This window comes from Octodon degus, unplaced genomic scaffold (genome assembly GCF_000260255.1).
Source record: "Octodon degus isolate 3935 unplaced genomic scaffold, OctDeg1.0 scaffold00006, whole genome shotgun sequence".
NCBI lineage: Eukaryota > Metazoa > Chordata > Mammalia > Rodentia > Octodontidae > Octodon > Octodon degus.
Window position 1 is genome coordinate 31,867,393 of NW_004524582.1, and position 12,499 is coordinate 31,879,891.

The 12,499-nt window shown below is 58.5% G+C and overlaps 1 protein-coding gene across 9 annotated transcripts in view; it reads right to left on the reverse strand.

Annotated features, from left to right (window-relative positions):
* Rgs12 (regulator of G protein signaling 12) overlaps nt 1-12,499 on the reverse strand; it is a 90,500-nt gene that overhangs the window by 33,789 nt on the left and 44,212 nt on the right. For all 9 annotated transcript variants that reach the window (XM_023699971.1, XM_023699972.1, XM_023699987.1 and 6 more), the window contains one exon: nt 8,491-8,512. In XM_023699971.1, the coding sequence (XP_023555739.1) occupies nt 8,491-8,512 (22 nt within the window). The remainder of the gene's footprint in view (nt 1-8,490; nt 8,513-12,499) is intronic.

The following is a 12,499-nucleotide window of genomic DNA, read 5'->3' on the forward strand; positions in this document are numbered from 1 at the left end:
GTCTTTGCAAAAGGTTCATTTTTCTTGGAAATGTGGTATTATAAGTTGAACTAAATTCAGAAATTTTAAATCTTTTTTAAAACATGCTTGAAACTATTGTTTGAAGCAAGGCACAATTCCCCTAGGATGAGTGCTGTCACTGTGTATATATAAAATGTACCAATAAAAAAATTCAAGAAAAAAAAAAGAACGTGACGCAGCACCAAGAGCCAGTGGCTGCGATGTGCACACAGTGTGTGGCTAATGCCAAGGAAAGAGCCCAGGCAGCACAGAGGGCGCACTGCACCCCAGTGAGACACCCCTGCCCGGCGAGCGGCCGCCTCAGGTGCCCAGCTGAGTCACTGCAGTACGTCAGCCGCTCTCCAGTGAAATGCTCTCTCTAGGCCTGCAGCACTCAGGAGGCTGAGGCAGGGTGGCTGAGTTGCAGCCAGCTTGGACTACATAGCAAGACCCCGCCTCCAAAAACAGAAAGAAGCTCTCATTACTTAGAGAACAGCTGTAACAAAAGTGTGTCTGCAGTGAACAAAACAGTGAGAGGAAAAGAAAGGCTTTCTAAATTAGTATTGTTTCATATAAAGTGTAATTTTGTATAATGACATCAATTAAGTGTTCTAATTAGACATTTGTTATCTACATTCCTTTCCAGATGTTGTCTATGTTTGACATATTCACACTGGCCAAGATGCCGTGCTGAGACTTGTCACCGTAGCACAGGCTGCAGCCCACAGGCCCATAGCCAGACACATGGCAGGGCCACGCATGTGTGCTCCTGCGTGTGCCCTGGCACCTGGAGAGTGAGTGACACGTATAAAATTCAGAGCGAGTGGAAAGACAGCACTCTGAGAGCAGAGGCCACGTGCAGCACCCAGAGGGCGGAGTGGCAGGGTGCCCGGAGTCCTGCCTCCTGCGTACCACAGGACACACGTGGGAGCCCAGCCTGCCTCCCAGCCACCTCAGCATGCTGTCCCATGTGCTTGTGCACTCGCAGGGCTGGGGACAGAAGCCAGGGCCTGGTGCATGCGAGGCTGGGGCTCTACTCTGGGCTGCAGCCCAGGAGCTTGGCACAGCCTTCAGGGGATCCAGCACATACGTGCAAGCCTGAGAGGGTGCCATTCTCAAGCAGACAGATGACAAATTAAGTGTTTCTCAGACTTGGTTCTTTGCATTTTATGACACTGTGTGAAAGCTTTCACCACCACAGGACCAGACAAGCCACGGCCACAGTTTTGCTGCTAGTGTGAGGATGCCACCAGGAGGTTGGCAACAACCCTGGCACGCGGCCGAGCCCACTGCTGGGCACTCATGCCCTCAACCACACACTGGCCCCAGCTACCTGGCCCGAGCAGTCGGTGCCCCCCTCGCCCTTCCAGCCCTGCTGCGAGCAAGCGCAAGACAGGGCGGCCGTCCGGACCTGCTCTCATAGGCAGAACCGCGGCAGCCTCCTCCAGAGCTCCTGCATCCCTGTCTACATTTCTACCCTGGTCCTTGGGCACAAGAGCATTCAGCAAAGGGTGGCGCTGTCACTAGCTCGTGGTGCAGAGGGTGCGGCCCTCCCAAAGGCCTGCCTGGGTACTACCTGCAGAGGACCCCACCTAGCCCACTGCACCCCCAGCAGGACACAGGGCTGGAGACATGGCCCCAAGCGAGGCCCAGGCAGGCAGCATCCACACTGCTTGACCTAAGGACATCTCTGCAAGAACCGTGTTGGGTGCCCAGTGCTTCTCCACGTGGTGCTGGATGAGCCAAGGCCCTGCACGACGAGCAGTCCCCATTTCCTGTTCAGCAGCAGCGTGAAGGTGAGAATCAAACTGTCTCCTGGGAAGGTGGTGGGGCCACCTCTGCCTGGGGGCAGGCCCCTATGTGACTGGCAACATCACGGAAGATGGGTCCTGATGCCCTCATGTCCAGTTCTCTGCCCCACAGCCTCAACCTGACGTTCGGGCTTTTTACACTTCAGCAGACAGGCAGGTGGCACCTCCGAGATTCCAGAATGAGGTGCAGTTCATTTACCAGCCGCCTCCAGGCCACAGCAAGCCAAGCACAGGGCAGAGGCCAAGACCCACACCTCCTGGGTGTTAAGGGTACCGTCCTCCAAGGACGGTGGGAAACCACCGGAGCCCTCACATAAAGGGCTGCTGTGATCTAACTTTGTTCTCAGATTCATAAATCACACCCCACAACTAGTCTAGAAGAACACTGTCTGAACTCTGTCTCTGGAACTGGCCTCCTGCCACAGACCAGAAAGCCTGAACAGAAGCAGCCACGCTTAAAGGACGCACTGCTGTTGCTGGAGATTGTCCTTCCCCCGTTGTCCCGGCAGCCCCTCCGGCAAGCAGCATAGGAAAGGGGCTGGCGGGAGCCTCTCCTCCCTGAGCTGCGGAGACAGGGAGGTCAGGGAAGGCCAGGGCAGTGGAGCCTGCAGACCACGAGAGCTGCAGCCCGGCTGTGGCTGGTCTACGCGGCATGCACAGGGCTCAGCCACACAACAGCCTGGGCTGCCAGAGCCCGGGGAGGGCTGAGCCGAGCGAATGGACTCTGAAGTGACCCCACCACATGCGCCTCTACCCGGCGCCCGGTCATCTCTGGGTGACCCCCAGCAGTGGGCAGGGGTCCTCTTGCCGAGGTCCTTTGCAGAGCCACTGGCATGTGTCACTGTGCCGTGGTTACATGTGCGCAGACCTAGTATGCATGTCAGTTTAATGACATGCCTTTGCTCTCCCCTCCATCAGCTTTCACCTGGGTCCCCAGGTCCAGCCCAAAAACTAAGGGGGCGGCACAGGCGGAGGGGAGCCCTCTCCTCACAGAGCCCGCCCCGGTCCCCGGTGTGGGGAAGAGCCCAGCCCTACCCGAGCCTGCTGCAGGGGCCCGGCTCCCGAGAGGGACAGCAGGAGCCAGGCCCAGATCCCCAGACCCCTCCAGCACTCTGGGATGCAGCCGGGGCTGCTGCTCAGGCTACATAAGGGAGGAGGTTGTGCCTGCTTGCAGGGGCCCTCAGGAGGAGGAAGGGCAAAGACGAGGGGGCAGGGGACACCATCAAGAAGCTCCGGCGCCAACAGCCAAGGCGCACGCCGCGCCCGGAAGGAAGGGCCGAGGTCGCTGGCCTCATTCCTTTCAGACCTGTGTTTGCTTGGAAAGGAAATTCATAATAAAACGACCAACAAAAACTCTCCAAAATTCTTGCCAGACTGTAAAGAGGGGAGATGTTGGGAGGAGTCCTGCAGACACCGAGCCTCCCTGAACCCCGCGGCTCTCCAGGGCGCCTCAAGCCGGCGCCTGCACCAGCTCCTGAGGGTGCACAGCCTGCAGGGTCTGACACATGCGTCCTGATGCAGACCACTCAGAGGGACACGGAACCGCGGCCCTCCCCCGGCACGGGGCACACCAGCACTCCTTTTGTGCTGCTCAGCAGACGTTCTGGAAAGTGCATGATCAGACCAGACTGCTTTTTCACAAGAAAGAATCTGAACTCACCCAACAAAGCTATATAAATAGCGATAGCATTGTTCCCAAGCTCTTACGTTCCCTTTGTCCTTCCTAGTTTTATAGAATGTAAATTCACTTGCCAAAAATATTAGAGATTATAATGCTTTATATTTTAAAGATGAATGCAGTTTAACTCCCCCTAAAGCCCAAACTCCCCCCAGCCTGGGGCAGGGCCCACTGCACCCACAGGCATGTGAGGACGGCTCCCCGGGCCTGCGGCAGGACGGCGATGCTGATGACCCAGCCTGAAGCGTGGGCCGCAAATCTCACTCAGCGCAGGGGCCAGAGGGTGTGTGGTGGGCAGAAGGACTGCCGGCTCCAAGGACAGCTGAGGGTCACGATGCGCTTCCTGGGCTCTGTGTGCCTCACCTCCAGGGTCAGACATGAGGGGGGAAGCTGCCTACACCCGAGGCCCCCAGACAGCAGGGTCTCTTCCAGAGCCCAGAGTTAGCAGGGACTCAGGGCCAGTGGAGGTGGAGACAGAGGCAGCAGATCTCTCTGAGATGTGAGAAGGGGCTCTTCAGGCAGAGCTAGCCTGGAGCCTGCCCATCACAAGTGCCCAGTGGGACCTCAAGGGACATAAACCCAGGAGGGAGGGCCAGCTGGCCTCATAGCCAGACGCTTGTGCACATCTGGAACAGAACTGTGGCTGGGCCCAAGGAGTTCACATCTGTGCCCCGCAGGCGTAGGGAGATGGGCGGCAGCTTGGCCTGCGACCCCAGTGCCTATTTTTCCCTTCTACATCCTACTCAAAGGTTCCTTTCACAACAGTGCCAAACACCACCTGCCCACAACAACCTTGAGGCTGAGCAGGAACCCAGCTAGTGGCTGTGGGCGCCTCCATCTTCTGCCCAAAGCACAGGGGAGGAGAGGGCCAGAGAGCAGTCTCTTGCCACACTTGGGAGAACACACGGCGGGGGCGAGGCCAAGCAGAGAGGTTTAGAGAATGGCCCACCCAGAAGGGTGGGGACAACCAAAATCTGAGCCCCTCACCCACCCAGGAAGACAGGCAGGGGCCCACCTTGTTTCCCATGACAGGATTCTACCAAGGCTGACTGACTGATTAGTTTGTTCGGAACATTTCACAGCCACTGACCTAATCCAAATCTTGCTACAGTGCCCTGGCTGCCGTCTGCCAGGGGCCGCACGCCAGGTCCAGGCAACACTCTAGCAGCCACTGCACTCGGCTAGGAGCCTGAGGTCACCACGACCACCTGGCCCAAGTTACTGTCTAGTGGGGGCCCAGCAGCAGGGGCACAGATAAACCGTGAAAAGACCAGCTGGCTGCAGGCAATGTTGGGCTTGGGACAGGGTGGGAGCAGCTTGCCCACAGCCAGACCAGGGTTGGGGCAGGGCTGGCTCTGAGCAGCGGAGGGACTGCGGCCCCAGGGGAGCAGTGGAGATGCGGGACGGGCAGGCAGAGGACCTGGAACGGCGCTGGGGCAGGGGGGGGGGGCTTGGGCAGAGCCAGGGTGGCCGACCCAACACAAGGATCAGGCAGCTGCTGGGTCACTGGCCTAGAGGGACGCCAAGGGCAGGGCCGGCCAACCCGGACAGTGCAGATGCCCTGTCACAGGGATGGGATGCAGGGCTGCACTGGTCCTCACTGGTGTCTGCGCTCTCCAATTCCGGAAGACACCTCCTGTCCCATGCCAGCCATAACCAACCACCCCAGACACCTTCTTCTGGTTCATTCACTGCAGGAGCAGCCCTCTGGGGTCATGCTTCTGTCTGCTGTCCCACGCCCAGCCTAACAGGAGACCCAGCTGGCCCTGGGCTGGGAGGTCCATTGGCATGCTGAAACCGGCCCTGTGGCCAGGACCACGTGGGTCTGCAAGTGTGGCGTGTGCCCTGTGGGTGAGCAGCCACTCCAGTGCCTGTTTTTCTGGCCGGGGCAGCCTGCTCTCTGCCTCTCCCTGCTGCCGTCTCCTCAGAGGAGGTAAGCCTCAAGGCACCACACAGTGAGGAGGGAAAGCTCCTTGCAAGAACAGAACCAGGGCTCTGGAGCTGAGGGAGGGCGCGCTGAGAAGCTGAGCTACCGCAGGCACCAGGCCTCCCGGGCCAGCCGTGCACACCCAGGACCTGAAGGCACCCTCCTCTTCAGCAGAGGGCCGCGCCTTCCTCTGCCTGCCTGCCTGCCTGCCTGCCTGCCTTCCCTCCTTTCCTCCTTCCTTCCCTCCTTCCCTCCCTTCCTTCCTTCCTTCCCTCCCTCCTTCCTTCCTTCCCTTCTTCCTTCCCTCCTTCCTTCCCTCCCTCCTTCCTTCCCTCCCTCCCTTCTTCCCTCCTTCCTTCCCTCCCTCCCTCCTTCCCTCCTCCCCTCCCTCCCTCCTTCTCTCCCTCCTTCCTTCCTTCCTTCCTTCCTTCCTTCCTTCCTTCTTTCCTTCCTTCCTTCCTTCTTTTTCTGCAGGGCTAGGAACACAGAGCCTTGAGCACACCAGGAGAGCACTCTACCACGGAGCTGCATCCCACAGACCTGTACTGCTCCTTAACAACTTAAAATCCCCAGGGGACCACCAGTCACATGGAAGTCTCTCAAAGCCTGGATTTTGCTCCCTCTTGGAGCCAAAATCCACAACCTTGGCTCCTCTCCCCAGGGGAGCAGAGACACAATGACAGCTGACAGCGATGGCCCAAAGCTACAGAGCCAGTGGGAAGAGCGCACAGCAAAGCACCCTGTGTGGTGTGGCCACAGGGAAGGGCCATCTCTGGACGTGGGCAGACAGTGAGCGCAGCCCCCACTGCAGACCTGGGCATGTGGGTGGCGGGAGAGTGCCAGTGCCCACAAGGCTGCAGGGTAGGAGATGTGCTCCCCAATTTGAGCCCGGGCGAGTGACCTCACGTGACAGCGTCCCTCCTGCAGGAACAATGGCAGGTGATACACAGATCCCCTAGAATCCACACAGACGTTAAGCCACATAACCAATGCATGCGGGTGGCACTAGGGGTTGAACCCAGGGCTTGCACACTGAGCTATACCTCTAGATCTTTTTAAACTTGTTACTTCATTTGATTTTCTTTTTCTTTATCTTTTTGTATTTTTTAGGGAAGGGTCTACAGGGTGCTCAGGGTCTTACTACTAGATTGGACTCGTAGTGATTCGCCTGTTTACAGCCTCCCAAGAGCTGGGATTGTAGGCGCGCGCCACCAGGCACAGTCTCAATGGCTGTCGCGGTGCGCCCGCAGGGGCGGGGCTGTAATGGCAGGCCCGGGGATCACATCCCCATCCCAGTGTCCCCTGCGCCCCCTGTGCCTGCACCTCTGTGCCTGCTTGCAGGAGCTTTAATCCGCTGAGCTATTTGGTTGGCCCCCTGATTTTATTTTTCACGAGAGAGTCACTAAGACGCTAAGGGGCACGGCCTGGGCTCCACTTTTGCTCCTTGTGCCTCTGAGTGCTGGGACGGCAGGAATATACCACCATACCCAGCCCGGAGAAGTTTCCTTTTACTCTTCTAATCATAAAAGAAACTACAATTGGGAAAACAACAGAAGTGAAAAATGAGTGAGTAAAACCCACACTGCCCTCGTGTGGAGCAGCCCGTCTCCCCCGACACCCGCGGAGCTGGCCTCTGCTGGAGCAGCCCAGGTCCCAGCAGGGTGGGGGAAGGGAAGCCCCAGAGGCTGAGGAACCCGCCAAGGCTCCACTTCCTCAGAAGGCGCACAGGAGCCCGCGGCTGGCAGGCAGCCTGACCAAGCAGCCCTCCTCCGAGGTGAACAAAGACATACTGTGCCGAGGGGCCGAGGGTGCAGCTCACAGGGCCCTGCACTGACCTCCAGCAATGCAAAAGAGCAAGAAGAAAAGATGGTGTGCGACTGGGAAAGCCTCTCGGGTTTGTGCATTTCCTGGGAAAATGAATGCCTCCTCCCAGAAAGGAGAAGTCGGAACACAGGGCCAGGAAGTCTGAGCAGAACGTGAGCCCTGGCTTCCATCCCAGGCCGGCCAAGGCTGCCTGTTTCCCACTTAAGGAAGTTGCTCTGCTCCCAGCTTAAGGCCGATTAAGTGACAGGACCTTCCCCGCAATAACACAGGAAACATAATGCCTTTCACCATCGGCCTCCTCGTTCTTTACCAGGCTCTGGGATTAGCGCATATGTAATTCAACACGCACTCCTTGCGCTTCCCACGGCCGGCCTCTCCGCCAGGTGACAGTGGCCCTTTGTACGGCCAGGGACAGAGGTCGTGGGCAGCTGGAGACAACAGGAAGTTCCCAGAAGACCACACTCAGCTCCTCTGCTACTGAGTACCAGCCAAGAGCCTCAGCCCCGCGAGGGCCCGGCCCTGGGAGCTCTCGCTATCATTGGCCCTGGCACAGGAAGGAAAACAACACAGATGCCATCAAGAGACTTCAGCAACCCAGCTCCCAGAGGACAGACACAGGTGGGGACAACAGCAGCAAACTCCTGAGCACAAGGACTATAAAAAGGACCGCATTTGGGTGTTAAAGAAAAATCACTAAACAACAGATTACACCAACAGGGTCTTAAGTGGAATAAGACACATCTGGCTAGTTCCGTTTTCAATCAGTCTCACTAAAGAATCCCTGTGCACTAACTCATCTAAAGACAGACAGTTCTGGGTGTCATCACCCTGCGCGCTCAGCTCCCCCACTCTCTGCTCCTGAGGAGGAGCGCTGGTGGTGGAGTGTCTCACTCGGATTTCCAGAATTGCTCAAATTCAGCAAGAGCTTTGAAATCCTAACTGGCCGGTTTAAAAGCTGGTTGTACAAGGGAAGAGCAAGCATGTTCTAACTTGCTGCACCAGGCACACAGCAGTGTGCCTGGTGCCAGCTACTGGGGCGTTCTGTCGCCATTTCTCTGCCCAGCAGCTCCTGGGGCACACACCATGGCCACCAGAAAGCACCTCAAACCCACCCGATGGGATCCACCCTCGCGGGGACAGAGAAAGGCAAGCACGTATCTTTCGTGCAAGTGTCAGATAGCAAAGACAGTACCAAAGCTTGAAAATTTCATTAAAAATAATAAAAATATACATCGGAAATTGTGACTTACCCCCATCAGACACAGTTGCAGACTGAAAGAAAAGAGAGAGAGACATGAGTTAATAAGACCTCATGACAACCAGGACACAGCGCGCACCAATGGAGGCCAGCGGGACACAGTGGCCCAGACAGATCCGTGCAGGTGTCTGAGGAGCCAGAGGCTGAGTAAGCCAGCTCTCGGTTCCACGCCAGCCCCGCCCGCCCAGCCGCCGGCAAGGAGGAAGTTACCGTCATTTTCCTGTAAAAAGAATCCCAGGGAGTCTGACAGCAAAGCCCTGGGAAGAGCCCTGTGACTCAGGGACTGTGTGAGCCTGTGGGGTCCTGAAGTGTCCATTGGCCTGCAGCTGGCCGCAGGGCATGGACACCACACCAGCACTGCCCTACTCGGTGTCCACCCCACCCCCGACACTGGGAGGGGGCTCCAGGACTCCATGCTGGGCACAGGATGGCAGCCTCCAGAAGGGGGCAGGAGAGGTCAGCTGCTGAGGTGGTCCAGCATGGCACAGGGTCTGGGCACAGGAGAAGCACCCAGAACAGCGGCCACTGGCCACCTGGTCCTAGACCAGGACCAGAGGGACAGGGATCTGAAGAGCCAAGCCGAGGGAGGCAGGCATCCTAGGGGCACGGACAGAGGGCACCAGGGTCCCTGCAGAAGGAGAGGCACAGTAAGTCATGGGAGAAGCAGGCCTGTCCCTGGCAGCACGGGCCTGGTGCTGGGGTGGCACTTGGTGTCACATTAGCAGGGCCCGCACTGCCCTCGCATCTACAGCTCCTGCAGAGTACTGGGGTTGGCCTGCAGCCGCCTCTTAAGCCAGGACTATACGGGCAGACAGGGAACCAGTGGACAGAGGCCAGCCTATGAGGTCAGCCAGACACCCACCAGCCACCTCCTTCAGCCTGGCCACTCCCAAGCTATAAGGCCACTGGGGGCTAAGACTGCTCTGGTCAAAATGCAAACAACTGAGGCCCAGAGCATCCCCATGTCCCCCCAGAGGGAGGCGACAAGGGTAAGAAGCCACAGCCATGAGGTGCCACCCCTTCCTGGGGAGCCCGGTGTGTGTAAGGCGTGCAATGCCAGGAGTGTGTGCTCTCCCCGCGTCCTTGCCCTCCCAGGCTGACATCTGCCCCCCGCAGTGTCTTCTGCCGTCCTGACAGCTGCTGCTCCAAGTGACCCTTGGCTCAGCCAGCGCCCCACCCCGGCCACAGCGGCACTTGTCACGGGGTGCTCACTCCTCAGACCCTGCACACAGTGCCTGCCCATCACCACGAACATGCTCTTAATATACGACTGCTCTGAAAACGGAGAAGGAACCTGAGAGACGAGCAGCCAGGCACACAGCAGAGCCTGAAGCTCAAGTGCGGAAGTCCTGTCCAAGACCCGCCTAGCTCCCGGGAGCACCCCGGGTGAGAGCGAGTGTGCAGCAACAAACGGAGCACCGAACACCAGGACGCGGTGCAGAAGCAGCTGCGCGAGGCGAGCGGGCAGCGCGGGCCAGAGCCCACCGCCCACGCCGAGACTCAGCAGAGGCTCCGCAGGCAGGAGAGGCAAGGCGGACGGCACAGCCGCGGGGGACTACAGAGAGAGCGGCCCTCGGAGGCCAGGTCTCCACTGCACAGGAAGTACACGGATGGGGCTCGGGAGAGCCCTGGGCTGCGGCTGCACCTGGGGACCTGAAGGGGCTGCCACGTGCCAGCCAAGAGGAGTCCAGTTGCAAGTGCTCCTTCATGAAAACGTGTGCCACATACGCAGTCACCATGAAGCCTGGTGGGAAGGTCCCGTTCCCGATTTCTCGCATCCCAACCAGTGACAGGTGGGGATCAAGCTGAGCACGCCCAGTAGAGCGCCACACGTCCACCAAGTTCATGTGCTGTCAGAGGAGCAGGGGCAGCCTTTCCCACTGCAGTCAATTTACAAGGACATCATTTACTACTGCCAGCTGCCTGAGGTCCAGCCAGGTGACAGCTGCGTGTGCTCCCCGTGTGCGGCTCCCTGGTCAGCTGCACCTGGGACAAGGCCCTGGAAGGAAATCCCTAGCCAGGGGCTGCGTCCCCACAGCAGAGGATAACTGGTGCTGCCTCAGGGACAGGAGCAGCGAGGGGCTGAGCTGCGTGGGGGCTGGGAGACAGCACTGGTGGGGAGCACGCTGCTCACCAGGCACGGGGGGTCCCCCAGCTCTCCTGTCACCTGGGGATTGATGGCACGCCTAATTCTAAACAGACTGCCCTTTTCCTTGGCCAGGCTTGTGCTTTCTGAGCACACCCCGCTGACGGGGTGGAAGCAGCCCAAATGCCAAAGACTCAGAAACTCCCAGACACACCGTGGGCAGGACTCCGCAGGCACAAGTGGTGACTTTTTGAGTGTGACTTCCCTCACATGCACCTCCTGAGGAGGTGGCGGGACAGACCACGCTGCGGTGGCGGTGCACGCCCAGGCAGCACCCAAGAGCATGCCGCCCTCTTACGCTTCTCAGAAGCCCCAGCCAGCACTGTGTCACCCTGCTCAGGGACAGGTCAGCAGGGCCTGAGGGCTGGGACACGGGGACCCCAGAGAGTCTGCCTTCTGTTCGGGGAGGACCTTCTAAAGTTTTACCATCAATGCCAGGAGGCGCCGTCGGGGAGAAATAGCGTGGCCACAGCTGCTCAGCCTTTTAAGCGTTCGTAAAATGTGGCCACCCCCCTTTACACACAGACTGCCCACAAAGGAACCAAATGCTAGCAGCAGCCAACAGGCCTGGAGGGGGTGGCGGTGGCTCTCTTGAAGATCCCAGCTCTCTCTGTGACAGGAGGCAGCAACGGGCTGAAGGGCTGCAAGGCGCGCGCAGCGAGGGACCCGCTCCCCTGTGGCACTGTGACAGTGGTACAGAGGGGCCTGGGAGACCGTCCTGCAGAACCACCTCGTGCTGCAGCATCCCATCCTGGGTACCCAGCCAGAGGGATAAGGTCAGCATCTCTTAAGACAACAGGACACTGGCATTCACGGCAGCAAGCCACAGCCCTCGCAGTCGCCGGGGTGGAGCCAACTGTGCCCACTGACAGCTGGGTACCAGGTAAGGATGGCACAGTGCTCCATAACATGGTTGAGACAGGCAGCTCTGCCCATCAGTGACAACGTGGACAGTCCCTGAGCACACCGTGCTGGGTGACAGAAGCCAGACAGGTTAAGGCAAGCATGTCGATCTCCTCTGCACACAGAGCCTAGAACGTGAGCTCACAGAAGCAGAGTGGAGGGCAGGAGCGGAAAGGCCGTGGCAGGGGCTGGGGAGATAGCTCAGTAGAACAAAGCGCAGGGTCCTGAGTTCAATCCCTGGTACCACCAAAAAAAAAAAAAAAAAAAGAAAGAAAGAAATAAAGAAAGAAGGGCCATGGCCAGTTCCAAGTGGTGGAGGCGTTTGAGGCCTCTTGCACAGCCGGGGACTGCGGTTTGTGTCACCACGCCAGGCCCTAGTGCTGCGCGAGGGCAGCGTCTCTCCACACACCAGGCGGCACGCTTGGCCCTGCACCACTGTCCTGATTGTGGGAGCCATCGAGTCAGCATGGCAGGTCAGGGCCAGCGTTCATTAAAAATGAGACAAACTCGGGCATGGCGGCGCCAACCCATATTTCCAACATTCTGAAAGGCTGAGGCAGGACAATCACTAGTTTAAACCCAGCCTGAGCACTCTAGTGACTCAGCAAGACCCTGTTTCAAAATAATGACTGGGAGCATAGCTCAGTGCAGAGCCTCTAGACTCAATCCCCAGTACTAAAAGAAGTGGAAAAAAGACAAGAAAGTAAAGCCTGGGGCTGGGGAGCTAGCTCAGGGGCATAAGTGCTTGCCTGGTCAGCACAAGGTTCTAAGTTTGATCCCCAGTATAAAAAAGAGAGGCCTGGGCTGTTCTTAGCCCCCGCTTCCAAGCTGTGCATCTGTGCCCATGTGCACCTGCCCGAGCACTGTGTGGCGAGTACACGCCTGTGCGCACAGCCCCGTGCGCCAGGTCTCCAGGCTGCCCGAGCACTGTGTGGCGAGTACACGCCTGCGC